The sequence below is a fragment of the Nuphar pumila genome, chromosome 14 (assembly GCF_984573655.1).
Source record: "Nuphar pumila chromosome 14, dmNupPumi1.hap1.1, whole genome shotgun sequence".
Lineage (NCBI taxonomy): Eukaryota > Viridiplantae > Streptophyta > Magnoliopsida > Nymphaeales > Nymphaeaceae > Nuphar > Nuphar pumila.
The window spans coordinates 12,542,398-12,560,492 of record NC_143262.1 but is presented as its reverse complement, the minus strand read 5'-3'; the positions used below and the strand labels follow the sequence as shown (position 1 = coordinate 12,560,492).

The window sequence follows — 18,095 nt, the reverse complement described above, 5'->3', positions numbered from 1 at the left end:
AACCTACTTATCCATCACACGGCCAGACATTGCTCATGCCGTTCACTCTGTCAGTCAATTTCAACATGCACCTACAACTGTGCACATGAGTGCAGTCTTAAGGATCGTCAGATATATCAAAAATACCATAACTAAGGGAGTTTTTCTTTCCTCTGCCTCATCCCTTGATTTAATTGCTTATACTGATGCAGATTGGGGAGGAAATCCCAATGACCGAGTCTCAACTACTGGATTTTGTGTTTTCTTAGGTGACTCTATGATTTCTTGGAGATGCAAGAAGCAACACAAAGTATCCTTGTCCTCAACGGAAGCCGAATATCGTGCTATGGCCACTACAACCATGGAACTTGTGTGGTTAAGAAGCCTCCTCAGTGATATGGGCATTGTCATCTCTACTCCTTCGAAGCTGTGTTGCGACAACAAAAGCGCAATCTATATTGCAAGCAATCACACCTTCCATGAGCGTACCAAGCATATTGAGATGGACTGCCATTACGTTCGTGATGAATACCTAAGAGGAACCATAGCACTACCTTACGTCACATCAGAGTACCAGTTGGCGGACTTCTTCACTAAGGCTCTTGCAGCTCCTCGGTTTTTGTTTCTTCTTAACAAGCTTTCGGTCATATCCCCGTAAAGCTTGAGGGAGGGTGTTAAAATATATGTAATTCATATATATGTATATATTTATATACATATATATTTGTATAATCTAAAATACCCGATAGGGGTATTTTAGTCATTTCACAAGTACCCGATAGGGGTACTTGTTTCTTTTATTTCTTTTTGTATTTTTTATTTTTTATTTTTTATCTTTTATTTTTTTGGTTTTTTGTCCACCTAATAGGGGCCCCACCATGGAGTCGATGGGGCCCCCAACGGTCACATTTGTGACCGTTGGGGGCTCCCAACGACTCCATGGGAGCCCCTAGGTGGCTCTTCTTTTAAGGCCATATGGCCACTCCTCCCTTCCTTCTTTTGTGTATAAATAGGGGTGAACCCCTCTTGTATTTTTCACTCTTGAGAGTTCTCTCTCTTTCAATAAGAGGCATTTATATTTTTATGTTGTGTTGTCTCCTTTGGGTTTGGGTATTAGCCCTTGTTGTTTGTTCATTAGTGGATGTTGTAAGTGCTTAGAGCACTCTTTACTTTTTCGCATATTTAATTACAGAAAGGACCTCATTTTTCGTGTTGTGTTGGCGTTTAAGTTTTTTTTTTAGGAGCATAATTGTTATGATTGTTAAATTTTTCAGTGAGTTAAAACTTTCATTTATGTGCAGCTTGAGATAGCCAATTCTTGGAGATGGCTCCAGCTGAAAATGTGGAACCATCCACATTGCCCTTGGTTGATGAGGATCATGATGCTGAAAACCTGGTTCCGCCATACAAGCATCTTGGGTATGATGTCTCTTTAGTTCTTATTGTCTTCAGGAAGTGACAGTGATGCAGAGCAGGCGGTACCAGTACCAGGTGACCCTGGCACGGCCAGAGAACCCGATCCACCAGTGGGAATGGACGATCGGACCCAGCAGCAGGGTCCGACCCCTGGTGAGTTGACTCGATGCCGGAAGATAACGCGCACCTACTCCAGGAAAGGGAAGACCCGGCTCAGCACCGATCCAGTCCAGAATTGAGGCCTTCTCGGGTTCGGATCCGGGTCCGGACCCGGATCCATTGACCATCCTTAAAAAGCACATCCTAGGGCTGCGTGGGACAGTTTTTTGAGAATAACGACAACTTCTTTTTCTTGTCCTCAACAGCCTTGTTTTCGTCTCCCTTTGCATTTGTTTTCTTTCATTAAAGTTCGTAGTTCTTTTCATTCTTTATTCACTTGTTATTCATCAGTCTGCCAGGGACATCGAGTATTTAATAAAATCAGTTTCTACTCACCATTTGGGTGAGATTTATTGTTTTCCTTAAGTCTGTTCAGCATCCTATTATATTCAAGTGTGCCTGTCCAGCTTTCATCAGAGTTACGCAGGAACTGGAGTGCGCATCACAGGCTGAGTCTTCATTGATCTTATCACAGCCCTTTGAAGGCTGCATCAACGTGGTATCAGAGCCCAGGCATCCTCCGTCAGCAACAACATGGCTCAAGAGACGAGGGACGACTCGGCACGTGGCAAGGAACGGGAAGAAGCCATTACCGAGGACCCAATGATGCGCATGATGGAGATGATGACAAAGATGCAGGAAAATATGTTGCGCCTGAACCGAGAGATGGCTGGAATCACAAAGAGGATGGACGGGATGGACTTTCGACTTGTCGCCATTGAATCGACCCCAGGATCGAACCCGGCGACGACCCAACCAGTGGAGGCCCCTGTGGGCGACGCTGGTATCCTCACGGCTGCCATGAACGAAACGGCCCAATTGGGTCCCCAGCCAGCGGTGACTCAGGAGGGTTTTGGAGAAGGCCTGCGCCGGACCGTCTGTCGAGAAGTGCGTCAGCAAGGTACGCCCCCCTGATCTCTGGTGGGACTGCGATGCAACCTACCCCGGGGCCTTTGGGAGATCCTTCCCTCACTGGTGCAAACCCGCAGGCCTGGCATCGACCCACGCACTTGGGAATGCAGGCGGGACCTGGCCTGCATGACCTGGGTTCGACGCCGACTCAGGCTGTGGGTGTGCCAGCGTCAGTTCGTGCAGGGAGGGGTCTGTCAATCCTCCCAGCGCCCGCACGCGGTGGTGTGGCTGCTGGGAACTCGAAAACTAAGGGGACCGATCCCCTGTGGTCTGGACCTGAACCCTCAGGGACCGGTCAGGAGGTTATTTTATTCGGGTTCGGACCCGATTACCGAGGACCACCCTTTGGGTTCTCAGGAGCGGGTCCGGGTCTGGCAGCCCCATACCCAGCCTACCCAGTTGGGTTTGGTTCGCAGTTCGCTCCGAATCCGATCCAACCCGTGATGTTTGAAACCCAACATGGATCCCATACCGACCCGAACTTGTATCGGACCCTGACGGAACTCCAGCTTGATCTTGAGTCGGGTCAAAACCAGACCCATACTCATATGGATCGTGGATCGAGTTCGAACAAAACCTCTTATCCTCACAACTCGATCCCCGATCCAACCTACCCGAATCTGGGTCCGACGAATAGTTTAGGGTTAGGCCCGATCCATATCCAGTCGGGCGAACCATCCCAGTCCTACCCCAACCCAACTAAATACCCGAACCCTAACCAACCCAATAACCCATTCCCGATCCAAAACCCAGTACCTCGCCTGACCCTACCCCATTATCATAACCCAAACCCTTACTACCCCTTTCCTACCCACTTAGAGCCAGAGACCCAACCCAACCCCTCCCCTTTAGTAGGACCCCCTTACATACCTGTACCACAGCGACAGCCACAGGTGGTGCCCGCCCGCGGGCGAACCCGGGCACGACAATTTCTGCAGGGAGCAGCGCGACCTGAGCATCGACCACCCCTCGGTGGAGTCCGTCAGCACCAGCATCCAGGCGAACAACACCGCATAGAGGACGATGAAGCAGCTTGGGACGACGACGCGTTCTGGAGTGAGTATCCTGCAGGAATGGTGGAGGCTCGACAACAGAGGACAGCAGAGCATCCCTCCATGTATGGAGTGAAACTGGACCTTCCGGAGTTTGCAGGACGATTCAACGCTGAGCAGTTCTTTGACTGGTCCTATGCCGTGCAGTTTTTCTTTGACTACCACACCGTAGCAGAGCACCGTCGTGTCTCTTTAGCGTCCACTCGGTTGAGAGGGTTAGCACAGACATGGTGGGTGGAGTTGCAGCGATCGAGGGAGCGGCAGGGGCTAGGGTGCGTACAGTCGTGGGAGGAGATGCAAAGACTGATGCAATCAAAATTCGTGCCTTCGGATCACGCTGAGAGAGCTTATAAGGAGTATCTAACCCTGCGTCAGGGCACTCGTACTGTGGCGGAGTACACTGCCGAGTTCCATCGTCTGTCTCTACGGGTGCAGATCGAGGAAACTGCCCGCCAACAGGTCACGAGGTACGTCTCTGGTCTCTGTCCTGTTATTTCTGACGACTTCAGCTGTATCACGGTTGAGACATTAGATCAGGCCAGCAGTTATGCCATGAACGTCGAGGAAAAGTTGAAACGGAGGCAGGAATATAGGACTTCCCGTAGTGACCAGTCGAGTCGACATAAGTCGAGTTTTCCAATCAGGGGAGCGAGCTCCCCTAGGAAGGAGGACTCAAAGTCTACCCCTAGAGCAGAATTTAGCAAACCTGATCCGTCCGGACCCGCATTCAATACCCGGTCTAAAACCAAACCTAGTGAGTCTACCATCCGTTGTTTTAGGTGTCAGGAGCTAGGGCATGTCGCGTCTAGGTGTCCCACTGTGGCCAAAAACACCCATCTCGTCGAAGGTATTGTGGAGTCAGCATCCGAGAGTGAGAGTGAGTTCTTGGGCGAGGATGAGGATGAGAGAGAAGTCGTAGAGTTCGACGGCAATGTCGATAATCTATTATCCATCCGTCATGTCCTGACCGCACCCCGTGAGTCGACCCCTGCCGAATGGTTACAGAACAACATCTTTAGAACCCGATGCAACTGTGAGGGTCATGCATGTGATGTTATTATCGACACTGGTGCTTGTGAGAACATGGTGTCCGAGAGCGTTGTGTCTACCTTGAACCTGAGAACCGAGAAACTGTCTCACCCCTACAAGATGGCGTGGTTCAAAAAAGGAAATGAGGTTCCCATCACCCAACGTTGTTTAGTCAGATTCTCCATGGGAGAACACTACCACGACGAGGTGTGGTGTGATGTGGCCCGTATGAGTGCATGCCACATCCTGTTGGGACGTCCTTGGCAGTTTGATCGCAAAACCATTCATGATGGCCGTAGGAACACGTACTCGTTCATCTTTAAAGGTCATAAGATAATCCTTCTCCCCATCAAGGAGACGGGGTTTCCCACGGTAGATAAGCCTGAGCGAGTTCCCCGACTGGCCGGACTATCCTACCGGTCTTTCTTGAACCAATGTCAGGAGGATGGTTATTGTTATGCTGTAGTGGCTAAACCCTCAGTGAGTACGTCGTTACCAGTTCCTACGGACATCAAACCCCTTATTGAAGAGTTTAGCGACATTATGCCGGATGACCTTCCAGATGGTCTTCCTTCCATGCGTGTCGTGCAGCATGCTATTGATTTTGTGCCAGGGTCGAGTCTTCCCAATCTCCCCGCGTATCGTATGAACCCCTCCGAGCATGCCGAGTTATTAAGGCAGGTCCAGGAGTTACTGCAAAAGGGCTTTATTCGTGAAAGTGTGAGCCCTTGCGCAGTACCCACCCTGCTCACCCCTAAGAAGGATGGGTCCATGCGCATGTGTGTGGATAGTCGAGCCATAAACCGCATAACTGTCAAATACCGTTTTCCCATCCCTCGATTGGATGATATGTTTGATATGTTGGCTGGTGCTTCCATTTTCTCCAAAATCGATTTAAAAAGTGGGTATCACCAGATTCGTATCCGAGAAGGGGATGAGTGAAAGACGGCATTCAAGACACGTGATGGGTTGTACGAGTGGTTAGTCATGTCGTTTGGGTTATCCAATGCCCCAAGTACTTTCATGAATATGATGACCCAAGTGCTACGTCCTTGTATAGGGAAGTTTGTCGTGGTATATTTCGATGATATTTTGATTTATAGTTCATCTGTGTCTGACCATTTGAGTCACTTGCGTCAGGTCTTAGAGATTTTAAGGAGAGAAAAATTGTATGTCAATGCGAAGAAGTGTGAGTTTATGACGTCCAGTGTTGTTTTCCTAGGCTTCATTGTGTCATCTGATAGAGTTAAGGCAGACCCCGCGAAGGTTCGCGCGATTGTCGATTGGCCTGTCCCAAAGACTATTGGAGAGATCCGTAGCTTTCACGGATTGACCACTTTTTACCGACGTTTCGTGAAAAATTTCAGCACCCTCATGGCCCCCATCACGGAGTGCCTCAAGGGTACTAGTTTCCAGTGGACGCCTGCTGCGGAAAAAGCCTTTTCTATCATCAAAGAGAAAATGACCAGTGCCCCTGTCTTAGCCCTTTCTGATTTTAGTGCAGTCTTCGAGGTTGAGCGCGACGCCTCCAAGGTGGGAATTGGCGCAGTCTTGAGTCAGAATCGCAGACCTGTTGCCTTCTTTAGTGAGAAGCTGACGCATGCCAGGTGTCAGTATTCCACGTATGATGTTGAGTTTTATGCCGTTGTACAAGCCCTTCGTTATTGGAGACATTATCTCATTTATAAGGAATTTGTCTTGTACACAGACCATGAGGCATTGAAGTATCTGAATAGTCAAAAGAAGTTGAGTGCTCGTCATGCTAAGTGGGTCAGTTTCTTGCAAGAGTACACCTTTTCAATTCGCCATCAATCGGGTACCCTCAACAAGGTGGCTGACGCTCTTAGCAGGAAGAACAACCTCCTGATGACTATGTCAGTGCAGGTCGTTGGGTTCGAACAGTGCAAAGAATTATATCTCACGGACCTGGATTTTCAACAAGTCTGGGAGAGGTGCATCTCTTCAGATCGCACCCTCGACCCCCGTTTTAGTATTCATAATGGTTACCTCTTCCGTGGGAACAAATTATGTGTGTCTGATTTCTCCCTTAGGCTTCAGTTGATTTCTGAATTACATGAAGGAGGGTTAGCAGGGCATTTCGGGCATGATAAGACGTTCGCTCTGTTAGATGAACGATACTTTTGGCCTAAAATGCGCAAAGATGTTGTCAAGTTCATCGAAGGGTGTCATGTGTGTCAAGTGTCCAAGGGTCATCGTCAGAACAGTGGTCTGTATACTCCATTACCTATTCCTGAACGGCCGTGGGAGCACGTATCCATGGATTTTATCTTGGGCCTCCCAAGGACGCCACGTCGTTTTGATTCAATTTTAGTCGTTGTTGATCGGTTCTCCAAAATGGCTATTTTCGTCCCGTGTAAGCGAACAACCGATGCCTCTTTAGTAGCGTCCTATTATTTCAAGGACGTCGCTCGCTTCCATGGTTTACCCCACACAATCACTTCTGATCGTGACACGCGTTTTATGAGCCATTTTTGGAAATCGTTATGGGCTTTGTTGAAGACCAAGCTTCAGTTCAGTAGTGCGTACCACCCCCAAACCGATGGTCAAACCGAAGTTGTGAACCGCACCTTAGGAAACTTGTTAAGGAGCCTAGTAGGGGAAAATGTTAAAACCTGGGATCTAGTCTTGCCTCAAGCCGAGTTTGCGTATAATAGTTCCATCAATAGGTCCACAGTTAAGTCTCATTTTCAAGTGGTTTATGGTCGGTCGCCCACTCATGTCGTCGATCTAGCTCCAGTGTCCAGTCTCCCTGACCCCGCCCCAGACGCCTTTGATGCTGTTGAATACATGCGTGATATACATAGGCAAGTCCGGGCCAAACTCATCGAGAGTTACGAAGCGTACAAAGCCTTCGTTGACCAAGGTCGTCGCGACATTCAGTTTCAAGTCGGTCAGCTTGTTTGGGTCTACCTGCGTCCTGAGCGTTTTCCCGTGGGCACCTATAATAAACTGAGTCCTAAGAAATATGGTCCCTTCCAGGTCCTACGACGTTTAGGGACGAATGCCTACCTTATAGAACTGCCTCCCGATTGGAACATTTCCCCAATTTTCAATGTGTCTGATCTATATGCTTACTGTGGAGACAACAAGTCGTCGGAGCCGACTTCTTCCCAACCAGGGGAGAATGATGCAGTGCAGGCGGTACCAGTACCAGTACCAGGTGACCCTGGCACGGCCAGAGAACCCGATCCACCAGTGGGAATGGACGATCGGACCCAGCAGCAGGGTCCGACCCCAGGTGAGTTGACTCGATGCCGGAAGATAACGCGCACCTACTCCAGGAAAGGGAAGACCCGGCTCAGCACCGATCCAGTCCAGAATTGAGGCCTTCTCGGGTTCGGATCCAGGTCCAGGTTCGGGTCCGGACCCGGATCCATTGACCATCCTTAAAAAGCACATCCTAGGGCTGCGTGGGACAGTTTTTTGAGAATAACGACAGCTTCTTTTTCTTGTCCTCAGCAGCCTTGTTTTCGTCTCCCTTTGCATTTGTTTTCTTTCATTAAAGTTCGTAGTTCTTTTCATTCTTTATTCACTTGTTATTCATCAGTCTGCCAGGGACATCGAGTATTTAATAAAATCAGTTTCTACTCACCATTTGGGTGAGATTTATTGTTTTCCTTAAGTCTGTTCAGCATCCTATTATATTCAAGTGTGCCTGTCCAGCTTTCATCAGAGTTACGCAGGAACTGGAGTGCGCATCACAGGCTGAGTCTTCATTGATCTTATCACTGCCCTTTGAAGGCTGCATCAGACAGTCTGTGCAACACCTTTTTTATATTAATAAGCACATAAACCCACTATAATGACATGCATCAATTGAGTTCTACAAAAGATATGACTTTCAAACAAAAGCCACAACAGTGATGATGCCTTGTTAATGTTAACTGGTACTCCTCTCTATCCAATTGTTCAATTGTTGGTTGAGTTTTCTTCCTCATATTTTCCATCTTTTCTTTGGAATAAGTAGAAAACTCTCTCTCTCTCTCTCACTTGTGCTAGATGGGTCAGAAAAATATATGGGAAGCTTGATCTGACTGTTTTTAAGCATATTTTCTTACTACACTTTCTATTGCATAACTTCATTATGCACTTGAAATGCTTTGTTCTACTAAAAAATAATGATTGTGTTATTCTTTTGTTCATGAAGTTCTAGGGATGGGACTCCAAACCATAACATCACTGAAGAAGTTAGAAGTATCATTGAAGTGATTGCTGCAACAGGAAAATATTGGTATGTTGACTTTCTTGGCTAGGTAAATGAGACCTCAGCTTTCAAGTGTGAAAGTCTGGTAGCACCATATGCATTTAATCAATCACAGTGATATCATGGTTAGGATGACTTTTCTCCTGCTAATATATGTTTTTCTGGAATACTGAAATTTGAAATATTTGGAAGTTGCATGCTTCTATGTATCTCAGAACTTGTTCTCAAGTAAAAGCAACAAAGAGTTGAAGATATGGATTTTGTAGGAAATAAGTTTGGTCACCTATCTTATTAAGTTGTATCAATATTTGCCTTTTTTTTTCTCCTTTTGTTTAATGAGGCTTTGTGTTGCCTTGATCATTTATCAAAAGTACACATACTTACGAGCTTAGCACTTGTTCATTCCATGCCCTTATGGCACAACCACTAATACTAAGTTGAGATGCTTTCTTTTCTTCTGACAAAATTGTGCTGCTGCCTTTGCAAATTCAAAAGTGAATATGTTGTCTCCTTTGCTAAAAATTGATTTGTTAAAGTGTGAGTAGAAAACTTATATTTCTTCTGTTATTGTTGCAGGCATGATTGGGACATTCTGAAAAACATGGTTTCATTTCGTTTGAAGCAGGTATGGTGAGGTATGCCAGTATGTGATTTTGAAAGCCTTTAGTGATTCTGTTTGTTTGATATTTTCTCTATAGTCTTACATCATGAGTTCTTGAGATTATTGTAATTGATGAGTGACATTTAATTAATTGTTTTGACATTCAATTTTGAAGGTATTTGCTGAATATCCAGAATCTGAGATTACAAGTGATGGTGGTCCATACCAGGGCCCTGTAATTGTAGAAAAACATTCAGAGTTGTTAGAAAGATTGAATGAAGGTAAGAATATGCACTTCTATCTCTTCAATTGATTCTTTTAGAATGTCTTGTGTCTACATTTTATTAGATAGCATTCATAGGTAGATAGTACATAAACCACTGTAGCAATACCTAGTATAAACTATAAAATACCACCTTTATTTATTGTGAGGCAAAAATCTTGCAATATTTTTTTATCAAATAGGATGCCCTCTAGCTAATTCTTGAAGCTTAAGAACCGAAAACGTTATTAGAAAATCTGCATGTACAAATAATAAGAGAGTATAAACTGTTAGAAAAATAGTTGCTATATATATGTTCATCTACATATATATATTTGTTATATATATACATTTGTATGTCCAGGGGTATTTTGGTCTTTTGACCATTATAACAGGTGTCACCTCTTAGGGGATTTTTTGTCTTTTATTTTTTCATTTTGTCCCTTGACAATACAACGGTCATATAGCTGTTGGGAGCTCCCAAGACTAGATTTCTAGTTGTTGGGGAGCCCCCAACAGCTATTTCCTTTGGAGCTTCTCACTGTTAAGATTAATGTAATATAAGTATATATATATATATATATATATATATGGGAGTCAAGTCAAAGCTAGCTAGCCGTTGGGAGCTATCTCTCATTCTTTAATGAGAGAGGACTTCCCCTCTCCATTTCATTTTTTCTCTTCTTCTCTACTTTACTCTATAAATATGGGTGGGTGGGTGGGTGTGTGCCTTTGTAAAGTGAGAGAGTGATGGGTAGTTCTAGATATTTTTGAATGTTCTTGAGTGCATTTTGTAGTGAGGTTTTTATGTATTTTATTGTTCATTAAAAATGAAATCATTTATTCACAAAACTTGTATTATTTTATATCTTGTTAGTATTCAAATGTATTTTGATTTGACATTTGGATTACGATTTGGAATATCTTGGGTTCTATGCCATTTCGTAACATGGTATCATAGCAAGGTATCTTGGTCTTGGTATCTTGTTCGTGTTTGTGCTTCGAAAGAAAGATTTGAATTGATTAACAGCTTGGACTCGAGACTCTCGTATCCTGATATGTATTTTCTTTGGATTCTCTACTTTAAATATTTATGGTATATATTAAGAAAAAAAGTGCTTGAAATATAGTAGATATTTATTAATATGTTAAAAATGAATATGTTTTCAAGTTAATTAAAATTAGAACTTGTGAAATTTTTTGACTTTTGATACATGTTTTTGTGTAAGCATGTTTACATAAAATATGTTTTGATTATGAATATGTATATTTTTTGAAAAATGTCGTCATGAAAATTATATTTTACAAGAGTATGTGTTTTTTTTTAAATCTTAAATACTATGCTTATATGTTTTCATGTTGCTGGCAAAATACTAATTTTTTGTTGTATGTATTTTGTTTTATCGTAATGATCATTGGTGCCCTTAAGCATGTGTGAAGGCATGATTATTAGGTATATTATGTGAATTTTATGTTAAAAATGTATTCCTTGAGAAATTTAGATTCTTGTATAATGTATATCTTGAGTCATCATAATTTTAATTATTTAGTAATACCTTGAATATCTTGTATGCTCTCTTATCGACATGCTCATGTCTCATATTTTTATGTAGCTTCAATGATTGACTTTAATATATTGCTTTCATTTTGCTAAATTAATTCTTTGAAAAACATTCTCGATTGATTATACTTGAGAATGATCTTGGATATCTTTATATATGACTTGTATTCATTTCTTTTTGTCATTTGTATTACAAATGACTCTTGCATTGGATGTTTTGTTCATATATGCTTGAATGCATTTTGTATAATATTAACTTGTTTTTCTCCTTATGGATTGTATTTTGCCTCTTAGAAGTCTTATATTTGAGGCATTGTGAGTGATATTTAGTATGTAGTATTAAAATTCATAGCTTTTTTATAGCCTATGTGGCTATAAGTTATTAGATTATCTTATTGCTTTGAGTATTTATGATTAGTAATAATTATGTATGCTTTTAGGTTTATAAATAGTTCCTCGAGAATCTGTATATGTGTTATTTCCTTAATGTTACATGTCATTGTTGTCTCATAGTAGACTTATGATTTAAATCTAAAAGGCTTCTTTTTTAGATCATATATATTGTTCTTGTCTTCTCTTTGAGAGTTATTTGATCATTTGCATGTGATGTGCCTTAGGGCACTTATTCCTTGATTGGTGGATTTATGAATTCATTTTTGAAGAATTGCTTATATTAAGCATGCTTCTTGTTTGCTTATTAAAGATTGTAAAAATTGACATGGGACATATTGTTGGGCATATGATTGCACTACATTCATTCTAAGATTTCATCTTCTTTATTGGATTTTTAATTTGAAATTGTATTTTCAAATTGGTTCCTTTTATGAACTCATCTATTTGGAAATTAATTTTTGTATATATTGCCTTTTTATGACATTTGGATTGTTCATCACTGAATTTTATATAATGCATCATTTGTTTTTGGCCTTGTTGTTATTGGGTTAAGGTTAGCTATTGTGGTGAGTTATGCGTGCACCTCATATCATCCTATCAATCTAGATACTCAAGTTTATGAGTGACGTGTTATCATTTGCCTTGAGTCTTGATGATAGATGATTGGCCTCTAAACTCATTGTTGTTGAAAATCCGAGTTAGTCGTTAGGGTGAGTTGTGTGTGCACCTCATGTCATCTTGTCAGTAGAGGTATGTGTCTAACTAGCAGGTGATTGGCCCCGGTTTTTATGCATGTATTTTAACATTCTTTTTCTTATATGGTCATTTGATGCTTGATATCTTGTGATGGCAGTTATGAAACTATGGAGTTTCGAAAGATTATTAATTTTTTTATTCTTATTGATAGCATTAGTGTGTTTTCCATTACAAGCTTTCTTACCTCGAGTCTCTTCTCTTTTTTATGCCTCTTATCTAAGTGTCATTATATGTAGACAAGAGATGCTTGTTCACACCTTCGTATGTGTTTTTAGCCCATTGTTGGCATTGAGATTATACTCTTGATCTAGCCGCTGATACACTTGATTTTTTAGTATCATTATATGTAGATAAGAGATGTTTATTCACACCTTAGTGTGTGATTTTAGCCCATCGTTGGCATTATGATCTTGTTCTAGTTGCTGATGCACTTGTTTTAAGTGTCATTATATGTAAATAAGAGATGTTTATGCACACCTTTGTGTGTGTCTTTGGCCTTTTAGTAGCATGATGATTATGCTCTTGTTGTATTTGTGTGGATTCTCATGAGGGATCCCTTTTTTGTATTTTTGCTTGTTTCTAAGCATGTGCTCTTGAAAGTTTGTTTATTATTATTTTTTAAAATTGGTCCATAAGTGATTTCTTTAGTTGCATGATTGATATTGCTTCAAAAGATGTAATTGATCTTTGTGCATTTAACTTCTCTTAATTAAGTGATGGAAATCATTTCTTGTATCTTCTTATGGGTAAAAATATTTTGGGATTTAAACTCTTTTGTGGGTTATTTCTTCATGGTATTAATGATTGCTTGAAAAATTCATATTTTAGGTCTATCATGCATTAATGTGATAAATATATGTGTTGAGATTAAGAGGTTTTATGGTTAAGTTTTCCTAAATTAGAGGTTATTTGAATTTTTATTTTATTGAGGGACTTATGTGTAATTTCTCTTTTTGGCCTCTCTCTATATAACATAGAGATTAGCCCTAATCATTATTGAATGAATTAGTTTTCCTGTGCAACCGTCTCTCTCTCTCCTTTCTCTCTCTCTCACTACCTAGGGTTCGGTGCTTCTCATCCATCCTTCAACATGGTATCAGAGCAGTCGATCGTGGGAGCGTGATCGTCGATCGTGATCAATCTTCGAACGATCTACACCAACAAAAAAAAAATTATTCTTCAAATCAGGTCAGTTCTTATTCTGTGTAAGATCTGATAACAGATCTGGGATTTGATGACCCAGATCTGTCATCAGATCTAAGGGAGCAGATGTTTTGTTCTTGCCGTGATTTTCTGTTGCATGGGAGAAGCCTTGCCGTGATTTCCAGGATTTTCTGCCGTGCTTTTCTGTTGCCGAGTTTTCCTGCCGTGATTTCCTGCTGTTTGGAAGCCACAAACAATCTCATTTGTCGTGATCTCCTGCCGTGATGTCCTGCTGTTTGGGCACACCAACAATCCCATTTGTCGTGATACTCTTTTCTTCGTGATTTTCTGCTGTTTGGGAGAAACAACAATCTCACCTGTTGTGCTGTTGCTTGTGATTGAAAAAATCACTGATTTGTTTTAACCGTGCCCTGAAGAATTGGTATTCTTGTTGGCTGTCGAGCTATATTTGTCTGGGAGCAGCAACTGTCATGATTTATTTTCTGCGTCTGCATATTATTGTTGGTCGTGATTCACTGGATCTTTGTTGGTTGTTTCATTTCAGTTGGTAGTTTATTTCAGAATATGGAAACAACAAGAGTGATATTCCCTGCTGTGCTGGAAAAATTTTAAATTATCATTCATGTTTGTGGGCTGCTGTTCATTACTGTCGTGGAAACTGCAGGCTTGATGCCCTGCTGTGCTAAAAAAAAAATATTCTTGTTGAGGGCTGTTGTTCATGACTGTCGTGGTCTTTTCTTTGTGTGTGAACAACTGCTGGTTGTCGTATCAGTTGATGTGTGAGTGTCACATGCTATCCTCTATGTTGCTTGAAGCCTGTCAAGATGTCATCTGTGGTGTGGCTGCTGGGAGTATAAAACCTGCTATTCAAGTGGGTAAAATTTTTTTTTGGCTGAAATAGAATTAAATATTCAGTATGGATGTTGCACAGACGTCGTGAAGCAGAGTAACAGTTTTTTTTTTTAGACCTACATAGTGTAACAGTTTTTTTTTGTCATCAATCTGAGTACCTGTCGTGGTGGAGACAAATTAGTGTCATCAATCTGAGTACCTGTTCGTTTTTAACCCATTCTTTCCTTATGGCTCAAGTGGTTAAATCAGATGCGGATTGCTCCAATGATTATATAATTCTTAGTCGGGCTGAATATAACAAGCTTCTTACTTTATGCTCATCCTCTTCAAAGTCTTCTGTTGCTAAAGGTGCGTGCTTGGCAGGTGATGGCCTATCTGGCCAAGGTGGTAAGTGGATTATTGATTCTGGAGCATCCAGACACTTGTGCGGAAATTCGAGTAACTTTTCAAGTTTAAATCCTGTATCCGATCAAAAAGGGGTAGTCCTTGCTGATGGCAGTTCTTCCCCAATTGTAGGGTAGGGAAACGTCTATTTCCCCTACCCTTCAACTGTCAAATGTTCTTCATGCTCCTTCTTTTCCACAGAATTTATTATCTGTCAGTAGAATGACAAAATAGTTGAATTGTAGGGTAATTTTTGATCCTATGGGTTGCACTTTTCAAGACTTGCTTACGGGGGGAAGAGGATCAGTGGCGGCTATGAGGAAGGTGGTGTGTATTATCTACATCAACCAGAGGGTTCTGTCTATTCTGCTGTTACGTCTTCCTCGAGTCCTTTGTTATGGCATCATCGTCTGGGTCATCTTCCAGTGCCAAAACTTCGTCGAGTCATTCCTCATATATCTCCCTCAGTTTCTTTTCAATGCGAAACATGTCAATTGGGAAAACATTGCCGAAGCTCTTTTCCCTCTAGTCAAAGTCCATCAAGTCAAAGATTGTTTGAACTTCTTCATGTCGATGTATGGGGTCCGAGTAGGATTCCTAGTAGGTCTCAGTGTCATTATTTGGTCATTGTTGATGACTTCTCAATGTTATTGTGGGTGTTCTTGTTAAAAGATTGGTCTCAAGGCCCTGTCATTCTTAAATCTTTGATTGTTGAAATAAAAGCTCAATTTGACGTGTGTGTTAGAATTGTTCGACTTCTCAATGTTATTGTGGGTGTTCTTGTTAAAAGATTGGTCTCAAGGCCCTGTCATTCTTAAATCTTTGATTGTTGAAATAAAAGCTCAATTTGACGTGTGTGTTAGAATTGTTCGCACTGATAATGCTCTTGAGTTTAAATCCAACGATTTGCTTCAATTCTATTCTGATAAAGGGATTCAACCTCAATTTACATGTCCTCATACATCCCAACAAAATGGTGTGGCTGAGAGGAAACATAGACAAATTCTCAATGTCGCTCGGTGCCTAATGATTCAATCCAATATGCCTGCGTCATACTGGGGAGATGCAGTTTTGACTGCTGGTTTTCTTATAAACCGCATGCCTTCAAGTTCTGTAGAAGAACATATCCCAATCCAAATTCTCCATCCTGAGGTTCCTCTTTTTCCTATCCCCCCTAAAGTTTTTGGATGTGTGTGCTTTGTGCATAAGCTGGGTCCTGAACGAGATAAACTTGCTTCACAATCTATTAAATGTGTTTTCCTTGGGTATCCTAAGAATAAAAAAGGATATCGTTGCTATGACCCTATATCCTATAAAGAGTATGTCAGTGCGGATGTTACCTTCTTTGAGTCTACTCCATATTTCACGAGTACTACTCCAAGGATACATGAGAGTCAGGGTGATGTCTTTCCTCTGCCAATTCCCCCTTTTCCTTTATAGTCGTTCACTCCAAAGCCTGTGGCTCCATCCTCTGAGGAGTCTCGATACAGAAACTCTCCTATAGTGTATACTCATAGGTTACCACCTACCACCATGCCCCCATTATCTCCTTCTCCTGAGGCAAGTATCTCTGAGCATACTGAAGTTTCTGCTCTTGATGAGGATCTTCCTATTGCTCTGCGAAAAGGGAAAAGACAGTGCACCCTTCATCCCATTTCTCAGTTTGTTTCTGAAGTTAATCTTGGGGCTTCTATGAAGAATTTTATCTCAGCTTTGTCTGCCTCCTCTGTTTCGCTTCATCACAGTCAGGCTCTATTCGACCCCAAATGGATGCAGGCTATGCAGGATGAGATGGATGCCCTATGTTCTAGGGGCACTTGGGACTTGGTTGATCCTCCAACTGATGCATATATTGTTGGCCGCAAATGGGTATATACCATTAAATATAACTCGGATGGGTCAATTGAACGGTACAAAGCCCGGTTGGTTGCAAAAGGCTATACTCAGACTTATGGTGTTGACTTTTTTGCCACTTTTTCTCCAGTCGCTCATCTTGGCACTATTCGTCTCGTTCTCTCTGTTGTAGTGCACTATGGATGGCCCTTGTCTCAGTTGAATGTCAAGAATGCCTTTTTGTATGGAGATTTACATGAAACAGTCTATATGCAACAACCCCCAGGCTTTGAGGTTCATGGGGAGTGTCAGAAAGTGTGCAAATTAAATAAGGCTATTTATGGTCTGAAGCAGAGTCCTCGGGCATGGTTTCAAAAATTATTTGAGGTAATGTCGGATTTTGGATTTGTCAGGTCAACCTCAGAGCACTCCTTGTTTATCAAGAAAACTAGTTCTGGAATTGTGGTTATGGTGGTATATGTCGATGACATCATATTAACAGGAAGCAGTGCCTAAGATATTTCCGCAACAAAGGATCATCTTCAGAAACACTTTGTTACTAAAGATCTTGGTTCCCTTCGATATTTTTTGGGTATTGAGGCTGCAAGAAACAAAGAGGGCTTAGTGTTGTCACAAAGAAAGTATGTGATGTTAAAAGAGACTGGAATGCTAGGAGCGAAGCCAGCTAACATTCCTATGGATCCCAAAACTCATATGTTCGATGAGAAATCTGAATATGTGGATAGTACCAGTTTTAGATCCTTGGTGGGTAAGTTGTTATATGTGACCGTTACTAGACCTGACATTTCATTAGCCGTGAGTAAAATTAGTCAATTCATGGATAAACCTACCAAAGCTCACTGGGATGCAGCTATGATGGTTCTCAGGTACTTAAAGTCATCTCCTGGTAAAGGACTGTTGTTTAAACAAAATCCTTCCTTGGACGTTGTTGCTTACACTGACGCAGATTATGCGGGGTCTATCGAAGATAGAAAATCAACAACTGGATTCTGTGTTTTTGTGGGAGGAAATCTTGTTACCTGGAGGAGTAAGAAACAAACTGTTGTAGCCAGGTCGAGTGCTGAATCTGAATACAGAGCTATGGCTCAGACTGCAGCTGAGATCATGTGGGTAAAATCAGTTTTGATCGAACTTCAGGTAAAAGTATCCCTACCTATGGTGATGGTGTGTGACAATAGGGCTGCTACATATATTGCCAACAACCCAGTTTTTCATGAAAGGACTAAACATATTGAAGTTGACTGTCACTATGTACGTGACTTGATTCAGGCTGGTTATATTTGCACAGCTCATGTATCTTCCGAAGATAAGTTGTTGATGTCTTTACCAAGGCCCTTGCGAGGCCTAGTTTCTCCCATTGTTGTAACAAGTTGAGCATGATCGATATCTATGCTTCAGCTTGAGGGGGAGTGTTGAGATTAAGAGGTTTTATGGTTAAGTTTTCCTAAACTAGAGGTTATTTGAATTTTTATTTTATTGAGGGACTTATGTTTTAT

General features: G+C 41.8%; 1 protein-coding gene across 1 annotated transcript in view; it reads left to right on the top strand.

Annotated features, from left to right (window-relative positions):
- Positions 1 to 1,303: 1,303 nt before the first annotated feature.
- The window catches only part of LOC149816405 (uncharacterized), a 44,930-nt gene continuing 28,138 nt past the window's right edge, over positions 1,304 to 18,095 (top strand). Inside the window, exons 1-4 of the mRNA XM_089986883.1 lie at positions 1,304 to 1,398; positions 8,716 to 8,799; positions 9,349 to 9,397; positions 9,549 to 9,654. Coding sequence (XP_089843009.1) covers positions 1,304 to 1,398; positions 8,716 to 8,799; positions 9,349 to 9,397; positions 9,549 to 9,654 — 334 coding nt within the window. The remainder of the gene's footprint in view (positions 1,399 to 8,715; positions 8,800 to 9,348; positions 9,398 to 9,548; positions 9,655 to 18,095) is intronic.